The sequence below is a fragment of the Dermochelys coriacea genome, chromosome 27 (genome assembly GCF_009764565.3).
Source record: "Dermochelys coriacea isolate rDerCor1 chromosome 27, rDerCor1.pri.v4, whole genome shotgun sequence".
Classification (NCBI taxonomy): domain Eukaryota; kingdom Metazoa; phylum Chordata; order Testudines; family Dermochelyidae; genus Dermochelys; species Dermochelys coriacea.
Window position 1 is genome coordinate 13,918,051 of NC_050094.1, and position 22,045 is coordinate 13,940,095.

A 22,045-nucleotide genomic window follows, 5' to 3' on the forward strand; every position below is an offset into this window, starting at 1 on the left:
GGTGGCCTTTTCTGAGGCTCAGGTGCTTGTTATTCAGCTATGCCTAGATGGGCTCATTCCCCTTAATTTAGCTCATCATGGGGAGTTTGGGACCCTTACATGGCCCAGCAATCCCATAGCAATGGGTATGGCGGAAGAGGAAGTGGAACCATGGCAGATTTAGTCAGGAAGGCAGTTCTAGGTAAAGAGGATACATGGAAGAGGGCACAAAGATGAGGGAGGGAAGGAGATGAAGGGGTGGAGAATTATGTGGCCTGGAAGGGGTGAGGGGAATAAAGGAATTGGAAAGAGATGGGAGTTTTGTGTAGGAGTTAAGTTGTCCTGAGTTTGAAGATGATCATAAGGAATGTAAATTTGATCCAGAAGCCCTGCGTAACTTATATCTTCCTACCTCTGTATTCCAATCGCTTTGTCGTAGCACCACTACTACTATAAGTTACCTAGAAGAATCCAATTCAGAAGTAAAATGCTAATAAATCAGTATACCCTTATAAAGCTAATTCTTACCTATCACATTATCATACTAGGTACCATACTCAGTGACACTGAGACTGGGAAGATGATGAGTAGGACTTGGCGGATCTTTGACCTCTTCCACCTCCCCTTTTAGCCCAACTTCAGGGATACTGTGAAAAGGAGAAAGTTTTGGGGACTGAAACAATAAATAAATTCAGAAAAGTTCTTCCCATTGTATTGATCAGCTGATAGAAGGAAGTACAATACAATATAATTTTGTATGGCAATTGTTTTCATGAGATTTACATGCCCATGCTGCAGAACAAGGAGGACAGGATGAGGTTGGGATCAACTTTTTGGTGTTTATCTGAATCACATCTCCAAATCTTTTGAGGTGTGCTCATTACAATAAGAATAATCCCATTTCAGTGCAGATATTGTGGCTGCACAATCCAATGTACTAGCTTCCCACCCAGAGAGTTGCCATTGTTGCTAAAATGACTATAGGTCACTTTAAACAGACAACTGCACTGGTATTTTACTTTATGCCCTGACTTCTCTACAGCATACATATATAAGGTCTTGCTGTCCTTCCTGCAGCAGTTCCCCGTATTAACAGATCTGTTTCAATGGGGTCTTAATGCCAAGGAGCATTTTGTACTCTCGGTTTTGAATGCCCATGTCACGTCACAAACAGGCCAGTTCCTCCTCTACAGAGTCAGTCAGGGCCTAGTCAGGAGGTATTGCACTGCATGTTATAATGAGATTCCATTCCTGCCAAGGAGTTTTCCAGAGTGCCTTTCTGAGAATGCAAAAAGAAAATGCAGAATTTTAGGAATCGTGAAAATTTAATCCCTTTTCAAGATTAGGATTACAAGAAATTAGGATTTTCTAGCACAAAGTAATGCAAACCCTTTGCTAACCTTATTACACTGATACTTCCAAAAGAAGTGCAAGCCATGGCACCTTCTTCTCAGTCCCTATATCTGTGTGTCATACAGCATGGGAGTGCAGATCCTATCAGCGTCAGGTAGCATGCTGAGCTGGGCCTGCAGTTCAGTCTCCAAGGCCTGTATTTTATGTCTCAGTTAAGTGACCTGTTTGTTGCTTATCTGGAGCTCCTGACCACTTGAAGTGACTGCTGATTCACGTCCTCAATCTGAAAAATACAACACAAATGGGGTGAGGGGTTAACTGTTGAGCGAATATGGTGACTAATGAGGATGAAAGTAACTAAAAGGTCTAATGATATTGGTTTGAAAGTAGTTTTCCAGGGACTGTGTTTTCAGAGTATAGTGCAAGGTTCATCTTTTCATCCAAGTCTCTGCTAGCTATAACTAAGGGTAATATCTTTCCCTTCTTTGTTTAGTTCTTTCTTGACATTCAGTATTTTATTGCAAGAGGGTTAATATTGCATTGTGGGTAGTTATAAACTGATGTTTGCTTTTCTGAAAGGTTCTTCCAGATGCCAAGCAAGGGGTATAAGGTGTTACAATAAATTTCTGAACACATGAATACATTTGACTGGACTGAGGTAGATGCAACTTCCAAAAAGCCAGATAATGATGAGTTGAAACTATGATTCTTTCCGGCCATGCCAGGTTTACAATGGCGCCATGGAGCCAGGCCCATGCTCAGAAGGAGCCCCAGCCTGCTCTGCTTGCACTGCGCCCTGAGACCCCACCAACCTGCTGGCACCCCCCTGCCCACCACTTGCTCCTCTTGGCCTGCCTGCCAGCTGGCCAAGGGCTTCTCTCTGCCCCTTGGCCCCACCCACCAGCTTCTCTCTGCCTCCTGCCTGGACCCCAGTTCACCTCCGGCACCGGGCAGTCTCTGCTTCCCACCACCTGTGGGGCCCCACCTGTCTTCCCAAAGCTGAGCCGCCTGGGGCTGGTGCAGAAGCCTGGTAAGTTTGGGCCAACTGGGAAAGAGACAGTGTGGGGGGCTTGGCTGGGCCCCTCCAGGCAAGTGGATCCGGAGGAAGCCCGGCTGGGGCAGGCCCTGGCCTGGCTGATCGCGCCACTCCCAAGGGGCTGGAGAGATTCCTTGCCCAGGACCAGCCATGGCTACGCTGCCGGCTCAGCATGGCAAACACAGTCACCTCCCAGAAGGGCTGGTGAGTGTGGCTGGGAGGCAGGGCACGGGGGAGTGAGCCTCTGGAGGGCCTGGGGGGTGCTGGGCTGTGAGGGGGCAGGGAAGATCTGTGTGTTTTGGGGCACTAGGGAGTGGGGGGTTCTGTGTGGGGTGCTAGGCAGTTGTGGTGGGATTGTCGGTGGGGGGGCGCTGGGCAGGGGTGGTGTTGTGCAGGGCGCTGTGCATTTATGGCAGGGTCTGGGAGGGGACACTGGGGATAGCAGGTCCGGGGGGTCTCTGGCCATAGGGAATTGGGGAGGTGTTCCAGGATTGGATGCGGGGGCTGTGTGGCACGGCATAGGCCCACCCCCGAGGGGAAGGGGCATGCTGGCAGCACAGGGCTGGGTGGGCCATTGTGCATGTGGCAACTGCTGGTTTGTAAATAGTACCCTCACACTGGGTACCCTCACCCCACCCCTGCCATGCCATACCCCTGACCAGCCCCTCGCTCCGAGGACTGACCATGATTAAAATATAACCATGCAAACCCTTGTTGCTACCACTGTTATATAACTGTAGCAAATCTTATACAAAGTTTAACACATGGCCAGAAAGCGTTAAACAGCTTGCAGGCTAACCCAAAGCCAACATTTAGAGACATGTTAGAAAGTATGCAAATGGTAACTAGGGCCATTCCATGTTAAATAGGCTAGAACTTTGAAATACAAACCTATATTGTTAGAAGTTAGAGGTGATACTAATTGTGTGTGTAGACTGATATCTTAGATGCAAGCCATGTAAACAGACAGTTCCTGTCTGTCACTATAGCTGTTAATTCAGAGATCAAAAAGGAATATTAACATTTAGATGAATCTTGGGTGCAATAATGTCATTGTGTATTTGTCTCTTTAAAAGTTTGTGATGAACTGCTTAATGGATAAATTATCTTATGTTAATCCATGTAGTTAATTACCTATGAGGTTTAGGAAACAGAATGTTACCCAGGACTGTATGGTCAAGTGTCTGCTAGAAAACTGTATAAAAGACCCTTGGGTCCCAATTCTTTTTTATCTCAGATCTGCTTGATGCTTCAATGCAGGGGAAGCTTAAACCACAAGATTGAGATCCCAGCTCTGACTGGACCACCTTGAATATAATTAGGACTATAACCTATGGACTAATTCTGAAAGAATTCTTTGCAACTACAAAGATCACCATCTCTGTTATGAATCTGAATCTCAAGAATTGTACTCATGTCTATGTATACTGATCTTTTAGCCAGTGCTCTCTATCTTTTCCTTTTTAATAAATTTTAGTCAGGGGTGAAAGTAACTTAAGGAACTTACCAGTACGCAGGGCCAGGGTCCTGAGCGGTGGGGAGGATACCTCAACCGGAAGGGGTGTGGACTCAACTGGAAGGGGCTGGGCCTTTAAATCCATGGGCCTTTTCAATCACAATTTAAAGGGCCCAGGGCTGCAGTAGCTGCAGCTTGGAGCCCCTGGCCCTTTAAATCACCGTCGGAGCCCTGGGGCTCCCAGCCTCCACCGCCACTACCCTGGGGCTCTGGCAGCGGGGCTCCAGTGGCTATTTAAAGGGCCCTGGGCTCCTGACCACAGTGGAGTCCCGGGCCCTTTAAATCACCGCCAGAGCCTTTGGGGCTCATGACTGCCTTCCCAGGGCTCTGGAAGCGAGGATTTGGCCGTGATTTAAAGGGCATGGGGCTCCGGCTGCTGCCCGAAGCCCAGGGCCCTTTTAAATTGCCAGCCTGGGGAAGCTGCCCTCTGCCGGTACAGTCAGCTGTGTACCAGCCCTTGCCGGTACGCCGTACCGTACTGTACCGGCTTACTTTCACCTCTGATTTTAGTGTAATTAATAAGAATTGGCTGTAAGCATGTATTTGGGTAAGATCTGGAATATTCATTAACCTCGGAGGTAATGTGTCTGATCCTTTGGGATTGGTAGAACTTTTTTATGATGAATAAGATTTTCAGTAATCCTCATCATATTTGACTTGGGTGTCTTGGTGGAGGCCTGAGGCTGGGTTGCTTTAACGGAACTCTGTTGTTTGCTTCTGGGTAACCAGATGAAGTGAGCTGTAGCTCACGAAAGCTTATGCTCTAATAAATTTGTTAGTCTCTAAGGTGCCACAAGTACTCCTTTTCTTTTTGCGAATACAGACTAACACGGCTGCTACTCTGAAACCAGTGAGGTATTACAGAAGTTGTTTTGTGCTGGCTTGGTAAATCTAAGTATTGGAATATCCACCAGCTTTGGGGATTGCCTGCCCCATTCTTTGCAGTTCACTCTAACTGAGTGACTTCAGTTGGCTCTCCTAAGACTCCGGTCAAAGGGGCCCACAAATATGTTTGGTGCCTGGCCCACAAAAGGTTAATCCGGTCCTGCTTTCTGGTGGTAAAGGATTCTTTACTTCATTATCAAAGTACAAATACTGTGCAAATGGTTTTCACAAATGTGTATAAATAAGCTTTTCTGTCTGCTTTCACATGTACACTAGCTAATACAGACAGTGGAATACTATCAATGTTAACATCTCAGAAGAAAATTTACAAAGCCCCTAGAATAAGGTCTATAAAATAACAAGCCAGAATATTATCCTTCCCTGAGTACTCAGTCAATACTGACATTTCAGGGAAGAAACTAATAGCCAGATGTGTTAAAAAAGACATTTTCTCCATGTTCTAATATAGGTAGGGAAATTGGGATGCGCTGTGTAAGTTTTATCTCTTCCTCTGATGTACCCAACACTGGGTACTGGATGCATCCGATGAAGTGAGCTGTAGCTCACGAAAGCTTATGCTCAAATAAATTTGTTAGTCTCTAAGGTGCCACAAGTACTCCTTTTCTTTTTGCGAATACAGACTAACACGGCTGCTACTCTGAAACCTGGCTAAATCATTTGGAATTATGAATAATTTTTCTTGTCTTCTTCCTTTTTCTTTTAAATTGAATGTTTCTGTACAAACTGATCACTAGATTCCACATTTTCAAGTTTACACTGTACAGTTTATTTCATTCAAGATCTCACAAAGCTAAAACTGGATCAGAGCTTAAATATCACAATGTCTGGGCTGTATCATTACTCAGATCTCATTGAGTCATGACTGGTTGGTGTTAGTTGTGAATGTTTAGAGCCACTATTCAGGGTGGCAAATAGTAAGGAAGTAAGAGTCTGTATAAGTCAGTCCATCACACTGTCCTGGGTCACTGTTATCTCTGCAGACTGGACCAGCACTAATTTCTCACAGTCTTGATTCATCTGGTTGAGTGATCTTACGGAGTCTGGTCTAGATTGGCACTAAGAACATAAGAATGGCCATACTGGGTCAAACCAATTGTCTGTCGAGCCTAGTATCCTGTCTTCCAACAGTGGCCTGTGCCAGATACTTCAGAGGGAATGAACAGAACAGGGCAATTGTTGAGTAATCCAATACTGAGTCATCCATTCCCAGCTTCTGGCAGTTAGAGTTTTAGGAATACCGAGAGCATGGGGTTGCTAATAGCCATGGATGTACTGATCCTGCATGAACTTATCTAATTCTTTTTTAAACCCAGTTATGCTTTTGGTCTTCACAATAACCCTTGGCAACAAGTTCCGCAGTTTGACTGTGCGTGTGAAGAAGTATTTCCATATGTTTGTTTTAAACCTCCATGAATTTATTCAATTCTTTTTTGAACCCAGTTATATTTCTGGCCTTCACAGCATCCCCTGGTAGTGAATTCCACAGGGAGACTCTGCCTTGTGTGAAGCAGTACTTCCTTATGCTTGTTTATTTATTATTTGCTGAATGCCACAAGAGTAGTTGGTACATTACTAAAAGATAAAGACATGGTCCCTGCCACAAGGAGTTTACAATCTACACTGAACAATCAGAACAATACCAGTGTGAAATGGGCTGGATAATCTGGGATTGAAGTACATGACCACTAAAACATGCAGATGTATTTTCTCTTAATTTAATTCTCTTACTTTAAGTATAACGCCATCAACTACTGCAATGTATTACTGACCCATTCCTATATACTCTGCGTGAGGATGAGTTGATATTTGCATCTGAATTGGATAGCAACAAAAAGTGTGTTAAAGGAAAATACTTCCCAGACACAGGTTTCTAATTGCATCAGGCAGAAATAAAGTTTTATTAGAGATACTTTTCACTGGAAGGCAAATTACCAACCGTGGTACAGATTGTCAGAACATTACAGAATGGAAAAAACAGAATGGAAAAAGCAAGTAGTAATAGGCAGGAAAGTGGCCCATCTGAACAGCTCTGATGGACCCCCTATGGATTGATGGCAGCAGCGTTGAATAACTTTTAGGAGCATTTCTCCTTGCTCTTTGTTTAGGCATTCAGGAAATGTGGTGAGTTCGCTTTAACTTTGTGTGAAGTTTGCTCAAATGGATGATGTTCGGCATGTCTGGTTAATCAAAGGATTTTCTTGAGTATGCTGTTGAGAGAGAGAGAGGGAACCATTACTTTGTTTGGTGGGGTGGGGGGAATCTCTTTGCACTACCGTTTAACACACAGAAAACAGGCTGGGGACAAATGCTAGGATGGCTGTAAGTACTCCAGAGTTTTATTTAAAAAGTGTATTTTTGATGGGGTTCTGCAGCAAGTAAATGAGATGAAGAAAACCAGCTGTGGTTGTAATTAAATATGTATTTAGGGCAAAATTCTGCTCTCAGATGGGCACTTACACCTTCTATTGAAAAAAACAGGAGCTGAGCACACATCTGAAGGGAGAATTTGGTCTTTAGTTTTCATAGTGTGGTAAAATGTATTTTTTAAAAATACATCAGTAATCCACCATGAATAGAAGCATCTTTCAGAAATGCTCTTTTATCTACAGTTCTGTTCTACCTATGGTCCACCTCTCTGTTTTTCTGTTGTTTCCCACCACCCTGCTCTATAAGCATCATTCTCTCTCTTTCTCTTTTTCTCACTCTCTTTCTGTCTTTTCCTCCTTTCTCTTTCAGACACACACACATGCGCACACATATATGTTACAGGATCTTCCTCCAAGTTCCACCATTCCTATTCTCCTCTAGTTCACAGTTTGTTTATATTACCTACTTTTTACTCCCACGCTACTCCTTGTAACTTGCATCTCCCAAATTGCAAACTTCCTCTGTAGCGGGTGCAGAAACTTCGCCTCTGTACTTTTGAGGTCCCACCCCCAACCAACAAGTATCATTATTTCCATGTCCAAATTGAACCTCATTCAACTCACTCTCATGGGGCTCTGTGACACCCAGATAATGGAAAAGAAAGAGTATTTGGCCTGATTAAAAATGAGATACAGAGCAGTGCAGTGTACCAGTTGCATAGCAATGATACTGCAATCCAATTCACCTCAGTCTCCCCAACAGCCTCACATATATTTTGAAGAAAAAGAAACTTAATAAAATGTTGCAGAGCCCCACACAAGGAATCCTTTGAGCCAAATGAGCAATTAGCCTACTGTTTGAATGAGAGTGTAAAGAACAAGGAAACAATTATCCTTAAAACAGTTCTTACCATAGCTTTCACCAGACTTGGATGGCTGAGAAGATGCGTGGCCATAGGAAGATGAATAGGAGTGGGAAGAACTACTATTAGCTCCTAAAATTCTTTCTCCTCCTCCAGTTATACCACATGATCTTCCTCCCGATCCTCCTGTTCCGTCCCCTAAGGAGATGTCCCCTCCTCTTCCTCCCCCTGTGCTTCCTCCATAAGTAATGCTACTTCCTCCAGTTCTGCCTCCTGACCTTCCGCCTCCAATGGCTCTTCCTCCTCCTAAAGAGGTGCCACCTCCTTCTCGTTGAACACTGTAAAAGGGAAAGAGAAAAGTGAATGAAACAACAAATCATTTCACAAAAGGAGACCCACATGCCGAAGATACATGGAAGCCTGGCCAGCACTCTTCTTCCGGTCCATTACCCAGCACCCTCAACCCCCAGGGCCAGTGCAGATCATCAAGAAAATGACACTCAAATCCATCTCCCCACCAACCTCATGTCTACAGGCTGAATTTTCCCATGGCCCTGCTCAGAGATTTTTTGCCAGATTTGGTTCTGCTGCCAACCAGTTCTGAAAGCCTACTATGTCACTGATATCCAAAGTTGAAATGCATAAAGCTAACTAATTTTTGCTTGTTTCATGGTATGGGTTAAGACCGGTCAGAATTAGGGACAGGCCAACTGCTTCAGGTAAAATAAAAAATAACCTCAATTTTCACCAGAACTTCAAACTAAAATTCTTTTCTATTTTCACTGCTGCCTCTGTACTTCCTAGCTTTTTCTAGAATCAAAACTCACAAAAGAATGGAAAAAAGGTTCTTTTCATGGTATTTCCTGCCCAGCCCAAAGTAGTACAGCAGAAGAACAACTTTTAAATTATGGTTTTACCCATAAGATTTCTATTCCAATTCTAAAATCCAAGAATGCCATGAGTTTTGGAGCACCTTATGGTTTATGAAACAAATCTCCAAATATTTTCAGGATCACTCAGTGGCATGAAATTAGCCCCCATTCCTTGCAGGTTTTGTGGCTGCAGAATCTGTTGTACCAGTTCTTCACCCTGCATGATTCTCTTTGCTCCTAAGTACTATAATTTGCACTCAGGAATTACCAGCATTGAGGTTTCATGTAATGCCCTGATATCTCAATAGTTTACATACCTAATGTCTTGATGTCCTTCATCAAGCAGATGCCGATACTGAGCGATCTCCTGTTCCAGCTGGTTCTTGATGCCAAGGAGCAGCCTGTACTCGTGATTCTGATTATCTATTTCACATCGGATACTTGCCAGTTCTTCTTCCACAGAGACAATAATGCTCTGGATCTGTTGTAGCTGTATGTTGTAGCGACTTTCTGTATCAGCCAAGGAGGACTGCAAAGACTGTACCTGAGAATTGAACAGGAAGAACAGGGTCTGTAGGAATGTTTAACCTATTTTGATGCAGAAAACTGGGATTCTCCAGGGCAAAAAGAACAAAGCAAATCCTTCACAGCAACAGATGTACCAGCCATCTCACCCTTTACTAAAGGAGCACTAGCTATGGCTGGTCTCCTGTCATGCCTGTAATCTATGTGTCCTGTTCCATATGTCAGAAGCAAATGCTGTTACATACCGTGCTGAGGTGGGACTGCAGCTCAATTTCCATGTTCTGATAGTCATGTCTCAACTCTGTGACCTGTTTGCTGCTTGACTCTATGTCCTTACCATTCGAGTGGACTTCTCGATGAACTTCTGTTATCTGAAAAATGCAAATACAGAATCAAGATGGTTTAGCTTTAATTATAGGGTGAATATGGTGAATTTATCATCATGAAAGCATTTAAAAAATAAGTAAATCTGGCTAGAGGCTGAATGAGTTGGTGAGGTTCTGTGGACTGCAATGTGCAGGAGGTCAGACTGGTTGATCATGATGGTCCCTTCTGACCTTAAAGTCTATGAGTCTGAGTCTATGAGTAATGTAAGCTGGGGACTGTGTAAACTTTCCACACACAGTTCTGCAGTACCAGTGCACCCCAGGCCTGGTTTGAATTCCCCTTGCTATTTAATACAAAGATTCCACATATCTTTACCAGTTCACCTCAGGGAAACGTGGTCTAGATAAAATTACTAATGGTGGATGCACAGCTGGTTGAAAGACTGTACTTAGAGAGTAGCTATCAATGGTTTGCTGTTAAATTTGGAGGGTGTATGTAGTAGGTTTTTCAGGGGTCAATCCTGGATCCAATGCTATTCAATATTTTCATTAGTGACTTGGATAATGGAGTGGAGAGAGTGCTTATAAAATTTACAGGTGACACCAAGCTGGGAGGGGTTGCATGGGGAATAACTGTTTAGATGGTGATACTGGTGAAAAATACCTGGGGGTTCTAGTGGATCACAAATTGGATCTGAGTCAACAATGTGATGCAGCTGTGATAAAAGGCTAATATCATTCTGGGGTGTATTCACAGGAGTGTTGTATGTTAGACACGGGAGGTAATTGTCTCCCTCTACTCTGCACTGTTGAGGCCTCAGCTGGAGAACTGTGTCCAATTCTGGATGCCCCACTTTAGGAAAGACATGGACAAATTTGAAAGAATCCAAAGGAGAGTATCAAAAATGGTTAAAGGTTTGGAAAACCTGACCTTTGAGGAAAGATTAAAAAAACCTGGGTACGCTTTATCTTAAGAAAAGGAGTCTTGAGGGAGGACCTGATATCAGTCTTCAGATATGTTAAGGGCTGCAGTAAAAATTGATCAATTGTTCTCCCTGTCCACTGAAAGTAGGACAAGAAGTAATTGGCTTAATTTTCAGCAAAGGAGATTTAGGTTAGATGTTAGGTAAACTTTCTAACTATAAGGACAGTTAAGCTCTGGAATAGGCTTCCAAGGGAAGTTGTAGAATCCCCATCATTGAAGGTTTTTAAAAACAGGTAGGACAAACACCTGTCAGGGATAGTTTAGGTTCACTTGGTCCTGCCATAGGTACAGGGGGCTGGATCTGTCTTCTCAAGGTCCCTTCCAACCCCACATTTCTATGATTCTATGAATTCTAGCTTGCAGCAAACTCTTTCACTCCAGTTCTGAACTTCTCATGCTAAACTGTCAGCATAATTTAAAGATGATATGCATTAAGTAACATGTGAACAATTGTCCTACCACTATTATACCTGTGTGTGCTAATAAAGTATGTCAAGTCTTTTTGTGAGAGATATAGTCATAGATACTGCAACTTACCTTGGTTTCATACCATTTTTCCACCTCTCTACGGTTGTTCTCAATGAGATGCTCGTATTCTTTTCTCAAGTCATTTAGCACTTCTGTCAGATCGTAGCCTGGAGTAGCATTGACCTCCACATTAACATCACCACTGGTCTGTGGTTGCAGTCCTTTAATTTCCTGCAATGAAAACCCAGGCCCCCCAAAAACAAACAAATACCTCATTCTGAGCTCATATTTGTAGCAAGGAAGGTTTGGAAGACAACCTTCCCACTGCCAACACAATCCTTTCTCCTGTGGCCTGATTCTGACATTCACCCCTTATGTTTCACAAGACCCTCCTCTGTCATATGCCAGGAGAGGAGCAGGATCCACACTTTTGACTCCGTAGTTAAACAACACAATGGCCAACGCTGTTTTACTCTGTGAAAGGGCCAGTTTTGTATGCTCAGCTCCAACTCTGCCTCCTCTGGGGTGTTTGATTTCCAGTGTGTTGTGGACCTTGCATGTTGAGTGTTCATTATGGTAGTCAGTTTATGCATCACACTTCTTCCATGAAAAATATTTTCACAGGAAGTTTAGATATTTCCTTGTGGCTTTTACATATATGAAATCTATTGTTTTCTTCCATGGCTTCACCAATGAATTGAATTTGGAGAATGAAAGCTGCTCATTTCCCTAATCTAGTTTGGTCTAACATTCGAAGTAGACGTCCCCTGGCCATCCCTTTCCTGAACAAGAAGGTACCTGCTGAAGTCAGTGAGAGTGGAGGGCAATCAGCAGCTCTGAAGATCAGGCCCAGGACGTCTCAAGTTAGACACTCAAAATCAGTGGGCAAAATTTGGTGACTAGTAGCCAAGGAAACTCTTTGAATATTGAATTTTCATTAATTATTATTTTTAAGGGGGATTTTACCTCCTCGTGATTCTTCTTGAGAGAAATCAGTTCCTCCTTCAGGGTTTCAAACTCTAACTCCAGGTCAGACCTGGTTAGGGTCAGTTGGTCCAACAGAGGGCGTAAGCCATTAATATCACCCTCCACACTCTGGCGGAGACCCAATTCAGTCTCATATCTAAATCACAGAAAAGAAAGTCAGTAGAGCCAGAGGAATACTAGGTTAGTATTCTTAGCACTATCAGGTTTTTTTGCGAAACGGTCCTCATCACCTAGTTGCCTTTTTCTACCTTATTTTAATCTATTTGCTTATTCCTGATTCTCTTTCAATTTTTATTGACTTTACACTGTTTTAATCCCATTGGCTGCAACGGAGTCTCTCCTGATTAACATTGGTGTAGATGAGTACAGGCTGACAACCTGAGCTATTAGTTCAACGTCATGGACTGGATTTTTAGTACAATCAAGCACTCCTTCCTCAGTCTTTTCCATGTTCCCACTCACTGTAGGCATTGTACAGATATCACCTACCAATGTATCCTGTTTTCAGTGAGGAATAATCAATTTTTTGTTCAGTTACCGTGTAAAACTAAGGGTCAGATCCTCAGTGTGTAAAAATCAGCAAAACCCCATTGTTGTCAATGGCACTACGCTGATTTATACCAGCTGAGGATCTGATCCTAAATTCGTAACACCTAAGAAACACAAGAAAAGTTGTGGGTGACAACGAACTGGAGTCCTTGGAATGCCCCTCTTCAAAAGCATCTCTAGAAAAAAATGATAATGTAAATCTTAAAAAGCCAGTGGTTCCTGGAGTACTTCTCTTTCCAATAACATCTTCTGTCATGTAGTTGGAACTAAAATACTGTAACCCCCTGTATGATTGCTTTAGATAGTGGATTCATGGAACTGATGTGAAGAGGTGGAAATGACTGGGTCAGGCAGGAAGGAAGAGAGATACTCACTTCAGTTTAAAGTCTTCAATAGTCATCCTAGTGTTATCAATGTTCAGAATGATCTTGTTAAGATCCACAGATGAATTAACAATCTGAAAAAGAAGTGACATATGACATCCAGCCCCAGAGATGGGGGGGATGGAGGGACTTGCCCCTGCTTGTGCACAACGGAGCCTCGCACCCTTTTTAAAATATATAATTTTAGCAGAAACAGTTCAGCTATTTCTCTAGACAAGGTTAGGTAAAATACTGTGTTTTGTCTATGTAAAAAAAAAGCTCTTACTAACATTTTGTTGAGTTTAGCACCTCCGTCTTTTGGAATAGAGACTTTAAATTTGGCAGGAGGGTGTACCCTGGCATAAAAGACATACCTTTTGCTGACTCTGTAAAATCAGCCCCAAATTGGACAAGTTATGAGCTTGTGAAAATCTGAGATTGCACATGCTCAGTAAATATTTGTTAGAGTTTAGTAAAGTCTCTGAAGTTTCCATCGTACAGGTAACCTTAATGCTGACATGTCTTAATTTTTGATTGCTTGTATGTAATCTCATATTACATTAAATATTTTACCTGCTGTCTGCCTAAGTAGCTGTGCATAGTCTCAAAGAGAAGCCTTTATAATTAATAGAACTTGTCTGAAAAAAAATAGCTTACCCGATTGTTAAGTTCTTCAATTTCTCCATAATAGTGACTGTAGTCCTTTAATATAGCAGTTGGACCTTGCTTCTGATACCATTCTTTGATTAAATTCTCAAGATTAGCATTTTGTTCTTCCAAAGCTCGCACGTTATTCAGGTAAGAAGCCAGGCGGTTATTAAGAGTCTGCATGGTTATCTTTTCGTTGTTGGAGAGGATGCCAGTATCATCGCCACCAAAGCCAACTCCACCAAAGCCAACACCTCCACCAAAGCTGCCACCTCCATAACCGCCATCAAATCCCCCGAAGCCACCACAACTTGATCCAAAGCCCCCTCCATAATTACCACTGCTTATTCCCCCTCCATAACTACCACCACCTATTCCCCCTCCACAACTGCCACTGCTTATTCCTCCTCCATAACCACCAATGCTTATTCCCCCTCCGTAACCACATCTGGAACCTCCTCCACCATAACTTCTACCAGAAAAGCTTCCACCACTGGTTATCCTTCTAGAGGAGCTTGAAGAATGCCCACCACCACCTCCACTGGAGCTACGTCCTCCACTTCCAACCACTGAAGAAGAGGTAATCGTAGTCTTAGTGCTACGACTCATAATGATAGCAGTAAAGCGTCAAACCCAAAGCCCAAGTTTAGTTGCACAGCCTGATAAAGACTCAGACTGTACATTTTTGATGTCTTCCGATTTCTATTTATACCTTACACATTGGGTGTCATCATAGGGTGTTTCCTCTTCCCAGGGCATTTGGCAACCGTATTGTTGGTGCCAACAATAGTTTGCCGAAGGGATTTTTTTAAGACAATCAAGCACACATTGCTGATTTTTTTCAGTGTGTCTTTGTTTGAGACAAACAAATGTAATTTCAGTGGGATGGATGTATTAATGTGGATCTCTGTGTTAGATAGTGCAGTGCTTTACCTCTCTCATGCCATTTGTACCTCTTTCATCATAGCAAGAAGGCTTCTGTAGTACAATAAACTGCAAAAGGCAACTACTGGATAGTGTCTCTCTAATGAGCATCATTGGTCAATAAAGTTCTTTTCCAAATTCCATTCCCTATATGAAATAGAAAAATTAATCCTAATTTCCTCCGATTTAGGTTGGGTATTTATGTATTCTTTCATTTTGTTTGCTCTGATTGTTGTTGTTAACTACTGTTATAGAACGTTACTATTCTCTTTTGTATTTTCATATTCAGTATAATTCCATTTTCATTCTGCTCATATTTTTGTCTCAGTGGGCAAAACATTGCAATATATTTTTACTATTGAAGCTATTTAACTTGTCTGGAATGTGTATTTAGCTACAACAATCCCGGTACCAAGACAGTTCATGTACATATCAGAAGTCTATTCCAAACAATGCATCAGTATTAATATTTTTAAATCATCAACTTTTCTTTATGAAGAAAACTATACAAAAGCTCTCCGAATATTACAGAGAAAGAATAATTACAGTTTATTTGCAGCAAAGAGCTCTTCAGCATATACCTCTTAAACTATTCTTGTCTAGGAGAGTGATATTCAATATGAAATCATAATAAAATCAATTGTACAATAATGTTATTAAAATATCAGTTGCAGTGCAGTGAAAAGCTGTATTAAGCTGAAGAGTTTTCGTAAACCAAAGTGTGGTAGAAAGTGTCAATTCCATCTATTGTTAGAGTGTTATGTATTCTCATAGTAAAGAGATCTTACAGAGTCTGAAATAGTATCAGGGAAAATGTTGGAAATCCCATAATTTGAATCAATTAAAATTATACTGGACAAAGCACTAGAGAAGAATCTTGCTCTGATCCTAAAGGGGTGTGGACCACAAGATCTATAGGTCTTTTCCATCTTAAATTCCTGAATTCTGTGCTAAAGTAAGGAATCAAAAGGTTTAGGTCGCTTCAAAACTGCTGCCAAGCATGCTTGTTGTAGCAGTCTGTGGAGAAACAGTACCCCCAAATAATCCTAATATCTTCATTGAGTGTTTGGACACCAGCACTGTTTCTGAGAAAGCTAAAAGAGTATTCTGAGGATTGTCATGGAAATTGCCAACCAACACTTAGTATAACAGCTTGCTTCCAGAATCAGCTTTTGTCTCCAAAAAGCATTTGTCTGTTGCTGTCAATTGATTAATTAATTTTTTCCTTTGCCAGATCAACCCTACTGCAGCCCAGAAGTCTATTCTTGTGAGATTTCCAGCCCATATTTGTATACATATGAGGTTTAGTAAATTCAGGTCAACATCCAAACCATGGATTGCTTATCTGAAATCAGCCTCTAAACCTTGTAAGACTCACCTATCAGTACTTCTTGTGATCTTCCTCATGTGGATTAAACCTCAGAAAACCACAAATTCTCTGGCAGCTGTGGTTTGAGGAAACTGGACTGTTTTTGCAGTATGAAGTGTTGGGTATTACTGAATTATTTTTAACACTATCCTGCCTTTGTGATATTTTGTGATTGCTGGTTTAGTGAGTTGTGATGCTGTTGTGAGATTTAGCAACTGGTATGGACAAAATATTCTCACCCCATATTCCCCCTGCTAAGACTACAGTGAGACACACCTAGAGTATCATCATCATTTGTCCTTGTATCTCTGATGGCCCATTTTGCAAGCTCTCCATGGATTTGCAAATGTTACCCTGACTATGCAACCTGTTTGGTTTGCTGCAAGTCACTTCTCACAAATTGCTATCTGTCACAATGTGCAAGGTTCTTTTTCAAGAGATCTTTCTGCGTCTTCATTTCTGGCTGTTTTTAATTTAACAAATCATTATATAACATTTTCTTTCTGAGCTCAATGGGTGCCATCTGGGACATGTCCTGTCCAATAAAGCTGTGCTTTTGTGTTTGCTTGATTGCTCTTTATGCATTCTCTTTGCAGAAGCTCACTGTTTATGATTTTATCTTGCCATTTGTTATGCATAATAGCTTAATTGTGATGAAATATTTTATTCTCCTTGATAAGATGATAACTTGTCCTTGTTGCAGAGATGGAGAGCAAGGTGGCAATCTACAACAGAGTAAATGTAGACTTTGGTCTTATGTGTGATACCTTACTGGTGCCTGACTGAAAGATGCAATTTGCCATATGCAAAATGTCTTTTCTGTGTCTTTTTTTATTCAGGTAACATATTTTTGGTCAGTGAGGGCCGTCTTTGACAAAATTCCATAAGGTAACTAAAATCAGTTATCACACTGAGTTTCCCACCACTGATTCTAGTGCTGTGTCTTACATATGCTTTCCTAGGTGCAGGGTAGTACATTACTTTAATTTTATCAGGCAATTTATATACATTGGCTTAGTAATGACTGAAGGTTCTCTGGAGTGTGTGCAGCAAGAGCAAAAGTATTTGCATCAAGTTCTCTGATATAACCTGGTCACTTTTATGAAGGCTTTCAGTCTCCTCAAGTTAAAGAACCTGCATCCTTTCCCCTCCTCCTGTCCTGTATGACGTTTTTTAGATTGAAAGCTCCTCAGGGCAAGGTCTTGTCTGTCTATAAAGGCCCAGCATATTTTGGGGGCTGTAAAATATAATAAATTATAAAGATTTTAAAATGTTTTAAATTCTTTTCCCACAATATAAAATTGATACATAATTCTAAAAAAATTAAGAATTTCACAATGAAGTATTTAATATAATTTCAAGAAACCAAAATATGAGATTTTCAGAAATGAGATTTCCCTAGTGCTCTTTTTAAAATTCCTAATTACACTCTATCCTACTTTCAGTACTTTAGTCTCAGAGGCTCTTTTAGTCCCCCTCTAATACTTAAAAATTCTCATCAGTTATATTGAAAGATGGAACAAAAGTATGAATTTTTGCTTCTTTAACTTCAGTAACTTTTAAATGGTATACCTGTGGGGTTTTCCTTTTTTTCTTTCAATATTGCTATTATTTCATTATCATCACTTGAATTCTAATGCTTTCTTTTCATTAATCCAGCGGTGTTTATTTTGGTGTAGCAAAGGTCAGCTGTTGTTTCCATTAACTACTCATCCAGTCAACTCATGATAGTGGCACTGTCAGCTCCTTCTTGGTCACTGAAGTCACTTAAAAGGAGACATGTCTCAGCATTTGGGGGCCTTTTGATAGCTTCATCTAATTTGCTGTACAAATTTCCCTTTTTTCTCATTGCTATTAGACAAAATACACATGCACTGCACGAAGCATGGCCTTTTTGTTAAAGTGGCAATTCTGTGTCATACACCACACACTTATTCCTAGACCTGGTCAGAATTTTTCCCCCACTGAAAATTGACTTTTTGTTATATAAAAACAATCAGTTTTCAGTCACATATTTTCAGTTTTTCAATGAAAAACCTGAGGAAATCAGACACTTTCTATGAATATTTTAATGTAGTCAAAATCCCATTTTTCCATCAAAAAAAACTTTTGATGGCAGATTTTCAGCCAGCCCTACTTTTCCCATTTCTAAACTATCAAGTTATTAAATGAAGTTATTTCAAAGTTTAAATCCAGTACTAGCAGGTTTGGGTTCCTGTGATTTCCTCCACTAGGTAAAAAGAAAAGGAGTACTTGTGGCACCTTAGAGACTAACAAATTTATTAGAGCATAAGCTTTCGTGAGCTACAGCTCAGTTTATGCTCTAATAAATTTGTTAGTCTCTAAGGTGCCACAAGTACTCCTTTTCTTTTTGCGAATACAGACTAACACGGCTGCTACTCTGAAACCTCCACTAGGTAAGCTCTCAATCGCACACAGACTTTGGTTAGTTCAGTCTTCTTGGGAAGTCTTAATGCAGCAGTATCTGTATGGTTATATGTTAATTGTTTGAAAAACAGGGCACACTTTCTCTCTGGCAGAATCAATCTTTCCTATCCTGAACTGCTTTGATGTTTCAAGACACAACAATAATCATTATTTTTGATCCATTTTTGTTCACATAAGTAACTGCAAGATGGATGACCTAAAAGCTGTGGTTTTCTGGGGTGCCTAAAGGAAACTGACAATTTTTAGGGCAGCTTTTCTAGTCCCTTTTTTCTTTTTATCTTTGAGGAGCACTATGATTCTGATACAGTTATGCTCTTTACCCGTCCAAGATGCACTAAATGCTGTTGCTATTTTAAGTCCAGTGCAGAAAGACCAGCGTTCTGGATTGGCTGCATACAAATTCATGACTACTACTGCCAGCATTACTAAGGGCTGTCTACACTACTGCTTAAGTCAATGTAACTTACGTCACTCACGAGTGTGAAAAAGACACACACCCCTGAGCGAAGTAAGTTACATCAACCTAAGCACTGTCTGCACTGGCACTATGTCTCCCACTGACATAGCTTCCATCTCTTGTGGAGGTGGAGTAATTCTGTTGACAGCAGAGTGTTCTCCCGTCGGCATAGGTCATCTTCACCAGATGCTCATGCAGCTGCACCAACGTAGTGCACTAATGTAGACTTGCCCGAAGTCTGCAAAGGATTCAGATCCTATGACATAGCTTTACCACTAGTTTATTGCCACCATTGAAACTAGCTGTTAAATCTACATGCATGTATTGGATTTAAAATGATGTTGATTTCCTTTGACTCTTTCTCACTCTTTGCCTCTATCCCAGGCCCCAACAGTACATATCAATGAGAGAGCTGGTGAGCATCAGACCAAAGACAAAGTCCACAAACAGTTAACCCCATTGTGTACTTCACCACAACCCAGAGACTCTTAATTTAGGCAGTTCATGAGGCTGTTGTATGCAAAATGGACTTGCAAAAAAATACACCGACGCTTGTATGTCTGTCCCAGGAAGTTAATTATGTACCAAGACATCCAACCACATCTAATATCTTGTGGAAAACTTTGTAAACCTTTCTGCTGTTATATTTGACAGTCTCTTCCCCCCAACTGTTACCAGAAACTTCTGCTTGAAAACAGGATTTTTTTATTAATTTTGCTTAGGAATCTGCCCTAGCTGTTCATGTCCAGCTAATTTCATAATGCTCTGTAAAAACATGATAATTTCCAATTTCCTTACTCTGATATTCCAAATAGGAAATTATGATTGGAAATAAATATTTGAAGTAAATAAGTCCCTAAGCAACCAAGATGCCCTGCTCATAAAAAGAGTAGGGAAAGCACCAGGAAATACATGATGGAGATGAATGGTTTCTAAGGAGAAAGTTTGCTGGTTTATCATCAAACTAAAGAATGTTCCCCCTTTTCTTCCATTTTTCCCCCTTGTAGTCCAGTAAGGGAGCAGTTTTCTCAGCAGGAAGTATTTCTGTACACTTACACATGTGCTGAGAAATTAGATCAGCCTAAGAAATAATGGGATTAATTTAAATCTTCTCTAGGCAATTTGAAATGTGTTAACAAAATTAAATTGATTCTTTCAACTGCAGAAAGCAAATTATTCTGAGAGTGAAGGGTTTTTGGAGGATTGTGTGTGCTAATTTATTTTTGCCTGTGACTGTTCAGAAGATCTTGCTCCAACATGTATTGCAGTAAGCTTATTGAGTAACTAATAAAAACATCAGATACATTCTGCAAATTGCAAGACTTGATGCTCATAAGATTAGAGCTCATAATGCTGATTAATCATAATCAATGCAGATACTGTGCACTTCTCCACACAGCTCTGTCAGTACTACCCAAACTTAACCTACAGCAGTCCCTCTATTTCCAGCTATGGTACCCCACACAGCTCTGCTAATGTACTTAATTCCTGGCCTTCAATACTTCTGCTTTTCTACTCCTGTGTCTATGCACAGCTTTGCCTGCACTATCTGTGCTATTCCAGATCTGGATTTCCCATATAACTTGGCCAGTGCACCTCAGTAATAACCCAAAGCAGGCCTTGCTATTGTGGCATAAAAAAACAATCAGAAATAAAATTAGAGAGGTTGGCAAGCTATGCTCCAGGGAGCATAAAATATTAAACCTGCCTGGCTTGCTCTGGCTTTGTTCATGCTTCAGTAGTCCTCAGATTCCCTCTCTAGATAATGTAAGTGGGTATTCATTAGATTTTATTGTTTTACTTTCAGGATATAAAATAAATTATGTAATGATGCACTCTAATTTTATAATGTGTCTTTACTACAACTGCTATACAAAGACACAGCAGTTACAACCATGAAATTCTACATGATGTGTGAGAACAGGTGTGGACATTAGATAAGGAGGAAAGTACTGCCAAAAGTGTTGTTATAGTACATTCACATAGCATCTTCCATCTTCAAGAACCAAAATTCTTCTGCAAACTGTATATTATTATAATCATACTAATTGCAAATATAACTCCGAATAGGTCAGCATCATTATTTGACAGGGTTACTAACCTAGTGGATGGGGGGAAGTAGTAGACTTGATATATCTTGATTTTATTAAGGTTTTTGACAAAGTCCCACATGACAGTCTCAGAAGCAAACTAGGAAAATGTCATCTAGATAAAATTATTGTAAAGTGGGTGCACAACTGGTTGAAAGACCATACTCAAAGAGTAGCTATCACTAGTTCACCGTCAGATTTGGAGGGTGTACCCAGTGGGTTTCTGTAGGGGTCTTTCCTGGGTCCAGTACTAGTCAATATTTTCATTAATGGCTTGGATAATAGAGTGGAGAATATGCTTATACCATTTGCAGTTGACACCAAACTGGGAGGGATTGCAAGCATTTTGGAGAACAGGATTAGAATTCAAAAACAACCTTGAGAAATTGGAGAATTGATCTGAAATCAACAAGATGAAATTCAGTAAAGACAAGTGCAAAGTACTTCACTTAGGAAGGAAAAATCAAATGTGCAACTACAAAAGGGAAGTAATGGTCAGATGATAGTACTACTAAAATGATCTGGGGGCTATAGTGGATCACTAAATAAATATGAGTCAACAATGTGATGCAGCTGCAAAAAAAAGATAATATTTCTGGACTATAGTAACAGAAATGGTATTTGTAAAACATGGGAAGTGGTTGTCCCAATACTTGGCACGTGTAGGCCTCACCTGAAGTACTATATCCAGTTTTGGGTGTCGCACTTTTCAGAAAGATTTAGATACAATGGAGAGAGTCCAGAGGAGAGCAACAAAAATGATAAATGGTTTTGAAAAGTTATTTGACCAATGAGGAAAGGCTAAAAAAACTGGACGTGTTTAGTCTTAAGAAAAGAAAACTGAAGGAGAACCTGATTTAAGTCTTGAAATATCTTAAGGGCTGTTATAAAGAGGATGGTGATCAATTAGTCAAGTAATGGCTTAATCTGCAGCAAGGGAGATTTAGGTTAGCTATCAGGAAAAACTTTCTAATTATAAAGGTAGTTTAGCTCTGCCATAGGCTTTCAAAGGAGTT

At 40.9% G+C, this 22,045-nt stretch overlaps 1 protein-coding gene across 1 annotated transcript; it reads right to left on the reverse strand.

The window, feature by feature from the left end:
• Positions 1-6,933: 6,933 nt before the first annotated feature.
• Positions 6,934-14,421, reverse strand: LOC119849076 (keratin, type I cytoskeletal 13-like). Its single transcript, XM_038385725.2, has 8 exons — positions 13,751-14,421; positions 13,106-13,188; positions 12,162-12,318; positions 11,265-11,426; positions 9,662-9,787; positions 9,209-9,435; positions 8,068-8,357; positions 6,934-6,997 (listed from the first exon to the last, which is right to left on the reverse strand). The coding sequence occupies exons 1-8, from the start codon at positions 14,348-14,350 to the stop codon at positions 6,972-6,974; spliced, it is 1,671 nt and encodes a 556-aa protein (XP_038241653.1). The 5' UTR covers positions 14,351-14,421; the 3' UTR covers positions 6,934-6,971.
• Between the last annotated feature and the right edge of the window lie 7,624 nt (positions 14,422-22,045).